The 13,220-nt window shown below is 47.2% G+C and overlaps 1 protein-coding gene across 2 annotated transcripts in view; it reads right to left on the bottom strand.

The window, feature by feature from the left end:
- Positions 1-13,220, bottom strand: part of LCLAT1 (lysocardiolipin acyltransferase 1) — a 161,135-nt gene that overhangs the window by 123,459 nt on the left and 24,456 nt on the right. Inside the window, exon 1 of one of the 2 annotated variants that reach the window (XM_056126212.1) lies at positions 565-717. The exons of the other annotated variant lie outside the window; for it this stretch is intronic. Within the exon in view, the coding sequence (XP_055982187.1) occupies positions 565-599 (35 nt within the window). The 5' untranslated portion in view covers positions 600-717. Of the gene's footprint in view, positions 1-564; positions 718-13,220 lie in introns of those variants that run through there. 2 annotated transcript variants of the gene reach the window in all.

A 13,220-nucleotide genomic window follows, 5' to 3' on the forward strand; every position in this document is an offset into this window, starting at 1 on the left:
GCAAATACAATGGCTCTCGGCCTTTTCACAGCTAAAAAACATAAGGACAAACACCCACCCTGTATAATCTGATTTCTTCTTTTACAACACGAATATGCCCAGATCGAGATGAAATATCTGGGGGCCGGAGCCAGAGCACAGTGGGGAGGGTCGTTTGTCTTGTACACAGCACACCAGGGTTCAAGTCCTAGCACCCCAGACGGTCCCCCAAGCACCCGCCAGGAGTAATTCCTGAGTGCAGAGTCAGGAGGAACCCTTGAGCACTGCTGGGTGTGACCCAAAAAGAAAAAAAAAGCAGAATTATCTGTAACTATCCCTACATTCCCTTCCCACAAGCTCCCTCCCCTCCAGGCGTCAACTACTACCACCTCCCCCTGGTATTCACACCCTAAGGCCAAATCTCAGCTGGGCTAGTTGGTGAGCTTTGGCTTTTGCTGACTTCTGAAGACACCCTGACTCACGAAGTGGCAGAGTTGAGTTGCGGGCAAACTAGGTTCCAGCACCCACCCCACTACGATGTCAACGTCCCTCTACAGTGTCCCCAAGTTCCCTCCGAATACTCACCCCCCGCCCCTGGCCTCTACAGATGACAGGCACATTTTTAAGTTTCCTCTTCTGCTTCTGGTGACCCTGGGGTTGGGAGAGACAGCGCCTCACTCCTGTCTCCCGCTGCAGTGACCAAAGCCCTTGGTGCGTGCCCTGTCCCCCGTCAGCTGCCACCCAGCCTGATTTCCTTCTCTGTCCTCCTTCTTCCGATATTCCAAGGTCATCAAGTTCTCCCCTGGGCTTTCGGTTTGGTTTTTTTGTTTACAATTCTGGGCCAACCCCAGCGGTGCAGAGCACTTACGACTGGCTCTCTGCTCGGGGGTGACTCCTGGCAGGGTTCAGGGGTGACATGCAGTGCCAGGACACTGAACTGCGGCCAGCACCGTAACCCTTGTGCTATCTCTCCAGCCCCAGTCTCGCTTGTTTTTGTGTTTGTTTTTAATTTTTTATAATTTTATTTATTGAATCACTGTGAGATCAGCTACAAAGCTTTCGGGTTTAAGTCTCCGTCATACAATGAAACACCCGCACCTTCACCAGTACCCGTTCTCCAATCCCCCAGAAACCCCAGTATGCCCCCATCCCACACTCTCCCCCTACCTGTGGGGCAGATGATTTCCACATTACCCCCTCTCTACTTTGATCGCATTCAATATTTTGACACCAGCAGACCCCCCATTATTAAAAATTTGGGATTTTACCCCAACACTCAGATCTGCTGAACAGGCAACAGTAGACAAGTTGTTTTCTGTTGCTGAATGAACAGACTCATGAATGACACAGGATGTCGCATGGTCCACATCATGAATGACACAGGATGTCGCATGGCTCTCATTTGTTTTTTAAAGTTTCCCTAAATGGAAAATTTCAGCAGGTACACCTGCTTCTGTGGCCGCCATTCCCCCTCCCTCGCCCCTTTCCCTTACCTTGCCACCGCTCTTTTCCTGGTACCAGGGATGGAGTCCGGGGCTCATGCAAGCAATGCATGTATGTACCGCGCGCCCCAACTCATCCACGGTCCTATACCTGGTTCCTTTCACTCACTACAAGAGTCATCCTGTTCATAAAGTGACAGTGACCCACTCTTTCTCATTTCATTGCATAAAAACACTGAAATTTTATCTCTTTTACTATTCAACACCTCTGAGTTTTCCAGCCTTTGAAATATTCTGAAGAATGCTCTTCCGAACAGCCTTATTATGTAGATGAAGAAACAAATGCCCCAGAGTGAGAAAACTGACTCAAAGAAACACAGCAACTAGGCAGCCCCACTTCATCCCAAAGGGCCTGATTTTCACCTTGACTCAGTGACATGGTCCACAACCGAAAGTCCAGCTGGCTACTGACATTAAAATAAATTTAAAAAAAAAAAGAAAAAGAAAAAGAAAAGAAATGCTTACACAATACGAAATTAAGATTTTTTTTTTAATCACTGTATCACTGTCATCCCGTTTGTTTGTGGATTTACTCGAGCGGGCGCCAGCAACGTCTCTATTCATCCCAGCTGTGAGATTTTAGCAGCCTCTCCTTACTCGTCTTTCCCAGTGACTGGAGGCTCTTTCCAGGTCAGGGGAATGAGACCCGTTATAGTTACTGGTTTTGGCGTATCGAATACACCACGGGGAGCTTGCCAGGCTCTGTCTGTGCCGGCAGGATACACTCCGTAGCTTACCGGGCTCTCCAAGAGGCATATATATATTTCTCTCTATGATTTGTTGCCTACTTCTGAACCCCATCAAACATGGTACGGTGATTATGGAACTGTGTTCGTGGCCCTGCGTCCGGAAAGTGGCCTGGAGCGTGGCGGCAGTTGGGTAGCGGAGGTCAGTTGCCGGGGCTGGGTCCCCAGGGGCGGGGAGGGCTCTCACCCGCCCCCATCTGGGGCACCCCGAGTGAAAACTGCTTGGCGTGGAGTCCCTGGTGTGAGACACCTCACTGTATTTTGATTTGCACCTCTCTAATAATAAGTGATGACAAATTATTCAATATATGTCTATCAGCTCTCCACGATCTTTATTTAAATGGGTTATTCATTTTTCTTTGCTGCTGAGTTTTGTGAGTGCTTGTAAATTGTGGATGTCACCCTATTCTGACAGGTCATGTATAATATTTCCCCCCATTAGGAAGAGATCTGGAGACGACCATAATGAGATTTGGAGACGACCGCTAGACCAGAGCCGTTACCGACTGGATTCCACGGGACGTCAAAAGACCGCGTGGCCGCCCACCTACATGATGGTCAGACTTCTTCGTAAAGATCATGAACGATCGGTTTGAGGCTCTTCATGTTCCCGGAGCGAACAGATGCCATTGGGCTACACTGGCACGTGACAGGGACAAATGGAGACGTTACTGGCGCCCGCTCGAGCAAATCGACGATTAACGGGAAGTCAAGTGTTCAAGTGACCATTAGGAAGGGTACCCTTAAATTTTAGACTGGATTTCTTATGCCATGTGAAAAAATGTCTCAATTTGATATAGTCCCATTTGTTCATTTTTGCTACTTTGCCAACTGAAAACACCTTAGATGAATATGCCGAAGAACTCTACCTGCATTCTTGAGATCCGACCAGAATCCATAAAGATTTTTTAATATCGTGTCTAATTTGCAAGCACAATAGCAAATATCACTGTTTTCTGGTTACCAAAGGCACTTCTAAAAAACTCAGAAACGTAACCTTCCCTGACTTACCAGATGACGGTCCTGGGGCGGGGGGGGGGGGGGTTGCAAAAAGTTTATTCTCAAATACATCACTAGTCACAGAGGTTTAGGTCATGTGCAAATTTTGACTCCTAGGTTAGAAATGCCCCAAGTCAGAGATTCTGTGAAACATGGGTCGAACCAGCAGCCCCATCTTAAAGCAGGACGCGGTCCAAAACTTCCTAAGTAAGTCAGCTTTCTGGAACCTAGACTGCATTTGCTCAGAGAGACTGTACAATCTGGGCCCCCCCCAGGGCTAGGAGTCTTCATCCAGGCTTGCAGGTGGCAGGCCTGGGTCTGACCACCACCCCGCATGCCCCGGGACCACCAAGGAGTCACCCCAAGCTCTGTGCCAGGAAGGACCGCTGAGCACCACTGAATGTAGCCTCTCCTCCCCCCCCCCCAAAAAAAGAGAGAGAGAAAGGAAATCATACAATACACAGTGATCGGGGTTTGAGATGGGCCCAGGAAAGTGAACTTCACTGATACCCTGAAAATAGCACCCAGAATAGGACCCAGAACAACAGAGTCCGTAAGCACTGTGGAAACACTCCTCCGTGGATAAAAATTCAGGACATCCCAACTCTGAGCTGGATGAAGGCTCCTAAGTTGTGGGCGCCCCCACCCAGCTCCCAAACTCTCCTCCCACACGCCTCTGGGACCACTTGGGCCTATTTCTGCGACCTCACCAACAGTCTTCACATGTGTTCCCAGATCCTGGGCCGCGGAACTCTCACCACAACTACCCCGTAATTCCTATCTCTGAAATAATCCTGAAATAATCCTTTGCCATTTTCACTGCAAAAAAAAAAAAAAAGGAAAAAAGAAAAAGCTTTGGGGGAAAGAAAGATAAATAGGAAGGAAAAAACAGGGGAGCACAACTCACAGAGTCCTGAGCCATTCTGGGAACCAGGAATCTGCTTCAGCCAGAGGCACGGGAGCCTCCGTGGTTCCTCTGAGTTCCTCCAGACCCCGCCTCAGTCAGAACCTTGAAATTCCAAAAAAACTGGGACCTTATTTACTCACACTTTGGAATAAGCTTCCAAGGTCACTTCCTCTCATTTCTCACTTGGACCCTAATCGGAAAGATGGAGGGACGGACCTACTGACGAACGTCTCAAGTGTTTAGGTGAACACAGAAACGAAACACAGTGACAGCAGGACGAGAGCAGGGGCCACCGTTACTCGGCGATGATGAACCCCACTGAGCCAACACTCAAAGAAATCGATGTCCACCAAGGCGAGAGGCCAGCACTTCCCAAGGTGGACCCCTGGGGGAGGGAGACATACTGGAATGACCGGGACCAACTCTGAAGGCTAAAACAAAGGTCATAAATACTCTCAAAGAATTCTTAACCAGATGAGCCATTAATTCTCTGAATTTCCCGTAAGGATGTTTCACAGGAAGCAAACAAGTTTTCCGTCTGTCAACTAAGTATCTTCAGGCCGGACAGACAGCACAGGGGCTGAGGCACTCAGCTGGACCCTCTGCACCCTAGGAGGGCCCCGGAGCCCCAAGCGGGATCCCCCCAAACCAAACCGAAACAACAAAACTGTGTGTTGGTGGTTGCAATCCAATAAAACCCTGCTGATTGAAAAATGAAGTATCTTCTGGGCAAAAGACCTACAAGAACTTAAAACACTGGGTGCAGATCTTAAAGTTAACCAGAACCAGAACTCACCGTAGGGCAGTAACGTCAGACAGACCGCTTCCAAAGACATCCGGGCAGCTTGAAAGAGACACGGAGAACGCCTGAGAGCACCGACCTGTCACCAGCGAACACATCCCTCTCCGCCCACCAGTCACAAACGGCCGGGGTCCCACTATTTATTCTATGACTTCAGGCAAGCTGTTTAACCTCTCTGGGTCTCGATTTCTGCACAAAAGCAACAAACTGAAAGCCACATGCCTTCACTCATGACCAAGATAACAGAAGATGAGCCTCTGACGCTTCTCCAACCCTCAGGGGCAAACTGAGCACTCAGGGACTGAGCCTCTTACTGAATGAAGGCAAAGCACCCAGGGGAAGGCAGGCGGAAAAGGAGGTTTCGGAAGACATCTGGCGTAACCTCACACAGTTCAGTTAAGACTCACACGAGATCACCCAACCATGCTTGAACACTTCCAGAGACAGAAGCATCTCATCTCCACAAGGGACACAGAAATAGTTCTAGTAACTAGAAGGTTCCTTTGGAAGAGTACGGGAGTCTCGCAAACGTCTTATCTGCAAAGCTGGATTCACTAGAGGGCATCACGATATCGGGAGAAATCACTGTACCAGAGAGAACCAGGGAAAGGCAAGACTCCGTCCACATTGACTCCAGCTAGTCGGGAACGCGTGGCACCGTGCTGTTACAAACATGCGTGTTTGTTTTAAATTACTCTCTTTAAACACACATGGAAATGCTCAGAAGAAATTTAAAGGAAGTTAGGTTATAAAATCGCAAGACTTACATGTCCTGATATATTAGGGAGGGTAAATTGAATTAGTATAAAGCCTGAGCCCTTTCCAATTCCACAATGAACCCGCCCAATAATTTGATGTACTTTTTATAATGACATTTATTTTTAAAGGCATTCAATGTCAGATTACATTGAGTACTGCCTTGTGCAGTCATAGTCCAAGTCGCCAGCCGTTCACCCAAAAATAAGACACAGTGCCAAAGAGAACTGCATCAACTTCTCCGAGGAGACTGTACAGCGCGACCAACTATGGGAAACCAAGTACCGTCCCATCCCATATGCTGCCACTGGACCCGATCAAAACTGACAACAACAGAGAGAAACAAACAGGGTGGGAAACCCACCTTTCTATCCACCCAATCAGAATTCGATGCAGAGGGAAATCTTACAGGTCTCTAAGTAATAGTTTATTCACAACAGACAATTCTACAAGGAAATTCCCTAAAGAATTCTCTAAGGAAAACATGAGTTCTGTTTTCCAGGAGGAAAGGAGCTGAGTCCCTCTTCCTCTCAAACAGCTTTAAACTCCGTTTGCAATTCATGTTAACTGAACTTTCCCCCATTTATTATTCCTTTGCTTGCCTGGGGTTGGGGCCACACCCAGCAGTGCTCAAGGCTTACTCCTGGCTCTGTGCTCAAGGGTCACGCTTGGCAGTGCTGGGGGGCGGGGGGGGGCTGTATGCGGTGCCAAGGATCAAAGCCAAGTGAGCTGCGTTCAAGGAAAAAGACCTAACCTTTATACGATTTCTTCAGCCCCGCGTTTACCTTTCCTTTGAACCTGTTGTATCAGTTATCGGATTCCCTCCCTGACCGCAAGTTAAATTAAATCCCTACCGCGTGTTTATTTTTATATCTGTACGGTTAGTATAGAATTGTTTTCATAATATAGTCAAACTTTCTTACTATGGACAAGACACTGTTCAGTTCTCAGACGTTATTCAGGGCTTTGATTGCACACACACACACACACACACACACACACACACACACACACACACATCAGTCCAGAGACTACAAATCTGACTAGAAAGGTCCAGGTCCCAAAGGAAATCCATGAAACAGTCTTCATCCATTGAAAAATCAATTCTTGAGGCTGGAGAGATAGCACGGCGGGTAGGGCATTTGCCTTGCACGCGGCCGACCCGGGTTCAATTCTCAGCATCCCATATGGTCCCCTGAGCACCACCAAGAGTAACTCCTGAGTGCAGAGCCAGGAGTAACCCCGTGCATTGCCAGGTGTGACCCAAAAAGCAAAAAAAAAAAAAAAAAAAAATCAATTCTTTGTGATTGTTACTGGTATGCGTGATGTCATGATCACCGAACGAAATGGGAAGTTCAGGCTTCAGGGCCACAGGGATAGCTCAGGTAGACAGAGCATGTGTGGGGTCCTGAGTTCGAACCCTGGCACGGTCTGCTCTACCTCCCCCAACCCCACCCCTGGCACCACTGGGCCAAGCACTGCTGGAACAGCCCTACTGAAAACAAGAGAGGCTGCCCAAGTGACATTCAGACTCTGTGAGTAATGACAGACTCACAACAACCTACGACCCACTCAGCTCCACTCTTCATTGGATGGTTCTCCTTCCTTGAAACGGTCAGAAAAAAAGGGGGGACAATTGTCAACCCAACCGCAGACTTCATGTCAGAAGACAAAAAGCTAATCTGATAGTCACTATTTTAGCTCTGTAAAGGACTCGCAAACTTTTGTTCCTTTTAATGAATCTATTAACTGCCCATCCACAAAAGTGCACACACTTCTGCAGAGTGGGCGTTTCATAAATTATGAAGGGTATAATTACGCAGAATTAGAGGAAATGAGAAACACAGTGATAACAGAGTTAAAGGTGATGTAGACGCAAGTGACCTGAACGGGAAGTGAGTGGCCTGATCCCACTTTCATCCAAGCCCTTTCATCCTGACGACGCAACTAAGACAGATTTCTATTCCTTTCACTGAGAAGAGACATTCTGTGGCAGTAAATTTAAGTTGTCAGTTTGATCGGTCTTGGGGCACCCAGATTAAACCTAGGTGCCTGAGGGCCTGTTCCCACACGAGACCCGCATTTGACTGAACCGGTGAAACCCCGAAACAGACTGCTCTCTCCAAGCGGGGGGTCCTCATCCAGTTGTGGATCTGACAGAAAAGAAGGCAAGGACAGAGATGGGCGGGTGCTAATCTTTCGGGCCAGGAGCTGGGGTTTGTGCCACCAACAAACCAGGCTGTCAGGCCCTCAGAGACTCGGACTGACTCCTAAGTCTCTCACATGCCTGTGTGTGTGCCCAACGTGTGTTCTTTTCCTGCTGGCTGTCTCTGGAGACCCCAGACTATCTACATATCCCATCCTTGTTCAGAACTGTCGTCGCACTGTGTGTGTGTGTGTGTCCGTGTGTGTGTGTGAACAATCAGAGATATCAAATCAAGACAAACTATTTCCAAGAAGCAACGGCTGCTCTCCACTAAAGAAGCCATAAATACACTGTACATAAATGTAAAATATATTCAGGAATGAGTCACTGCGTTATTTTCTAGCTCCATCAAGGTTGGAGAGAAGGGTACAACTGTTAACTAGCATGATGCAAAAATGTTCTAGGCAACACACTGACCCTCTGTGAGTCTTCCGCCATCTCGGAACTTGAAAGGTCACTATCAGCTGGGCTGGAACCATAGTCCAGTGGGTAGGGCGCTTGTCTTCGCCTGCAGACAACTGGGTTCAATCCCCGGCCCTCCATATGGTCTCCGGGACCCTCCAGGGGTGACCCCTGAGCACACACTCAGGAGTAAGCCCTGACTCGAGCCAAGCATGGCCCAGAAACAAAGAAAATAATAATAATAATACAAAATAAAAGTTACTGTTATTACTAAAACAAGAAAGCACAAAAGATCCCATTAGAAGATGGAGTGGGGGGTTGTTCTGGCCAGATTTTATTATTTTTTACTTTTTAAATATTTGTCCAAATCATTTCGAGAAACTGTATACGACATATTATGTTAGCATATTATTTCCGAATATTTAAATTTTTTTTTTCCTTTTTTGGGTCACACCCAGCAATGCACAGGGGTTACTCCTGGCTCTGCACTCAGGAATTACCCCTGGTGGCGCTCAGGGAAACATATGGGATGCTGGGAATCGAACTTGGTTCGGCTGCGTGCAAGGCAAACGCCCTACCCTTCTGTGCTGTTACTCCAGCCCCTATTTCTGAATACTTAGATATGTGAAAGAAAGCCAAAGCATGCTGGGTATTCAGTGTGTAACATTTTGGGTTTTTGAAGTCGTTGCATTTTTTTACAGAGAAGATGAGCAACCTCAGTGACTAGATGAACTATTATACACAAACACTAAGCACATCCATTAATCTTCCCTAAACAGTCTCATTCAGAAGTTACAGGCCCCTGCTCAATCTCTATGAACGGTTTAGTCTAACAGTTGATTTGTTTTTATTTTTCCTTTGTGGGGGGTGAGGGAGTCTTGGTTTAATTTCTTCCTATATTTTCTGTGCATTGATTTACAAATACAAGGGTGAGTTTAAGAGAGAGAAAGGATTTTGAAACTCATAATTCATAGCATATTATCGTTATATTTGAAAATGATAGATTTAATTTAAGACATCTGTTTTATATTTAGAGATTTGGAGAAATACTCTGGGATAGATCTTAGATACCCTAAACATAAAAATAGTATCTCCAGGACCAGCTCATGAGCAGTGTCCACTTTCCAACGCCCGATACAACATATTGTCACCCAAATATATGATTCGCAATTTAGTCATAGTTCTTCCTGTCTGAACTTAGGGCAAAAAAAAAAAAACCTGGAAAATGGCAGCATAGTCCTGATTCCAGAAGCCTTTTGCTTTTTCTTGGATATATCTAAGTATGTCTGATCTCTACGTTTTGACATTATAAAAAAAAAGGCATGAGACTTGAAAAATTATTCTTTTTTTTTTCATTTTAGGTAACATCCAGGAGTCTCCCGGTGGACGATTCCACAACGAAATAGACCACATCATATTCAATCGACGGTTTTGCCTGACTGATGTCGCTGTTGTCCCAAAATTTCGAACGGGATCGGACCACCGTCTCCTTCGTGCAAAATTCTACTTCACAGAGCGGGGAGAAAGGGCTGCAAAGTTCAAAAAGAGAACTCCCAGAACGACCACCAACTGGGAACTCTTTGGTACTATTGCGGCAACATGGGAAGATGCCATTGTTGACAACATTGACGAGGAATACGATCGACTGGTTCAGCACCTCCATGAATGTGCGAGGAACGCCAAGAGAGAGATAGCCACAAAAAGTCGCCTATCTTCGAAAACTCTTGAGCTAATTCGCCAGCGTGGTTTGGCGCATGCCTCAGGCAACCGCAAGCTAACGTCCGAGCTTGCAAAGCAGTGCAGAGATGCGATCAAGGAAGACCTCAAAGAGAGAAGAGCAGAAGTACTGGTAGATGCGGCAGAAGCCGGGAAAAGTATTCGTAACGCCCGCCTGTCCTTCGCCAACTATAAGACCAAGATGACTGCCCTCCGACGTCCTGATGGATCCATCACATCCTCCAGAACGGCAATGGAGAAGATTATCCATGACTTCTACTCAAATCTCTTCGATAGCCATGTCCACTTGCCGACATACCAAATTCCACAGGATGGGTATGTCGTTCCCAACGTTCTCCCTTCCGAAATCCGACACGCCATTTCGTCAGTAAAGAAGCAAACAGCACCCGGCCCAGACAAGGTCAGACCTGAACACCTGAAGAACCTGCCGTCAGTACTCATCAATACACTGGCTCGGCTCTTCACTCGCTACCTGTCTGAATGCAAGGTTCCATCTCAATGGAAAACCAGCAGGACCATACTACTGTTCAAGAAGGGAGACATCCATGACATTGGCAACTATCGCCCGATCTGCCTATTGTCTGTCATCTACAAGTTGTTCACTCGAGTCATCCTGAATAGGATTGGCAGAACACTAGATGAAGGACAACCATGTGAGCAAGCAGGGTTCCGCAAAGGATTCAGCACCATCGACCATATCCACACGATAACCAAACTCATTGAGGTTTCTCGGGAGTTCAAGATGCCGCTCTGCTTAATGTTCATTGATTTAAAGAAGGCCTTTGATTCTGTTGAGACGGAAGCAGTCATTGAAGCCCTAGCCAATCAGGGCATTCAAGCCCAATACATCAGGATCCTCCGTGAGCTCTATTGCGGATTCACTACCAGGATCTCACCATTCTACAAAGAAGTGATCGTTGATGTCAAGAGAGGGGTGCGGCAGGGTGATACCATTTCACCAAAACTCTTCAGTGCCACCCTCGAGAACATCATGCGACGACTGGAATGGGAAGGAATGGGAGTGAAGATAGATGGTCGGCAACTACACCACCTCCGCTTTGCTGATGACATTGTTTTAATAACACCAAACATCAGCCAAGCGGCACAAATGCTGGCCGACTTTGACCGTGAGTGTGGAAAGGTAGGACTACAGCTGAATCTTACAAAGACAATGTTTATGAGAAACAGCCTTGTTCCTGACGCCCCATTCGCTCTCAATGGAACGACCATCTCCGAATGCAACAGCTATGTGTACCTAGGTCGAGAGGTCAACATGACAAATGACCTGGCACCCGAGCTGCGCAGGAGGAAGAGAGCGGCTTGGAACGCCTTCAAGAACGTCGAAGAAATAGCTAAGAGGACGAAGAACCTCCGGCTCCGGGCACATCTCTTTGATTCCACTGTTCTTCCTGCATTAACATATGCCTCAGAGACCTGGGCCCTACGCAAACAAGATGAGAACGCCATTCAGGTCTCCCAAAGAAGAATAGAAAGAGCTATGCTTGGAATATCACGTTTCACTCAAATGAGAGAACGAATCCGGAGTTCTGACATCCGTCGACGATCAAGGATCAGGGACGCTGTCTCATTTGCCAAGGTGTCGAAAATCAGATGGGCTGGTCACGTAATGAGATTTAAAGACGACCGTTGGACTAGAGCTGTTACTGATTGGATTCCACGGGATGTCAAGAGACCGCGTGGCCGCCCACCTACCAGATGGTCAGACTTCTTTGTCAAGGTCATGAACGATCGGTTTGAGGCCCTCCATGTTCCCAGAGCGAAGAGATGCCATTGGGCTACACTAGCACGCGACAGGGACAAATGGAGACGTTACTGGCGCCCGCTCGAGCAAATCGACGACTAACGGGAAGTTAAGTGATTAAGTGATTAAGGTAACATCCGGCGATGTACAGGGGTTACTCGTGGCACTGCGCTCAGGAATTATTCATGGTGGTGCTCAGGGAATCATATGGGATGCTGGGACTCGAACCCGGGTCAGCCGTATACAAGGCAAACACCCTACCACTGTGCTATAGCTCTAGCCCGTTTGCATTCTGGGTTTTTGTTTGTTTGTTTGTTTTTGCTTGCTTTTGGGGTCATACCCAGTGGTGCTCTGGGGTTACTCCTGACTCTGCACTCCTGAATCACTCCTGGTGGTACATGGGGGACCACATAGGATGCCGGGGATGGAACCCGGGTTGGCCATGTGAAAGGCAAACACCCTACCCGCTGTGCTAGCACTCCAGCACCTGGGAAAATTATTCTAATAGACCTTCTGAGGTGCTTTCTTTTTCTCTCTCTAAAAACATTTAATAAAAATATCTGGGTATGGACGATAATGACCTCCTACCTCACCGTAAAAAAATACCTGTAAGGCTTGTCCTGGGCCCGCACGCAAGAGAATGAATCCACTGGAAAAACCCAGGCATGCAGGACAAGTGACTGAAAACGCCAGGTCTCAAGGGGTCAGGACTGGGTTGTCCCTCCCCATCTCCCCACCCTACCAGGGTCCTGGCTGTCACAAGCACGAACTGCCTCTGGGTGCCAAATCATTTAAGCGCAATAATGGCCATGATCCAGAGACTCACAAATGAATCTCGACACCGAGCATCTCACTACAGGGACAGCGCCAGACCCCAATTATTTAAATTTTTAGAATCCCAGGAGCATGCAGCCACTTTTGCGGCCATCTAATACCTCATACTATATTTTTTTATTTTTTGTTGAATCACTGTGAGACAGACCCTTACAGACATCTTACACTATTCATAACAAGCAAAACAAAATAAATTATCTAGCATCTGCCTGTGGGGCAGGCTTGAGAGGTGGCAGGAAGCTTCGAAATAATGGTTCTAACAACAAAAGGCCATCGCATCTTTCAGGTGGGAAGGTGTAATGGTGGTGGGTTTGGTGTTGACATACCGAATGCAAGTAATTATTGTGAACAATGTTACGAAAATAAAATTGAAAAATTAAAACATATATATCTGTAAGAGTTGGTCCTCCCAAACTGCTTGCCTAAACTCTATACGTCAGTCTTTAAAACACCTAGCAAGAAGCCACGTCCTAGGAGGGTGTTTCACAAAAGGCTCTAAGGAAACTTCCTCTCCTATGGGAGACGGGGAGGGGAAGTACCCAGCTATTCTCAGGGCTTACTCCCGGTCCTGTGCTCAGCAATCACTCC

This window comes from Sorex fumeus, unplaced genomic scaffold (assembly GCF_029834395.1).
Source record: "Sorex fumeus unplaced genomic scaffold, SorFum_2.1 ptg000006l, whole genome shotgun sequence".
NCBI classification, from domain to species: Eukaryota; Metazoa; Chordata; class Mammalia; order Eulipotyphla; family Soricidae; genus Sorex; species Sorex fumeus.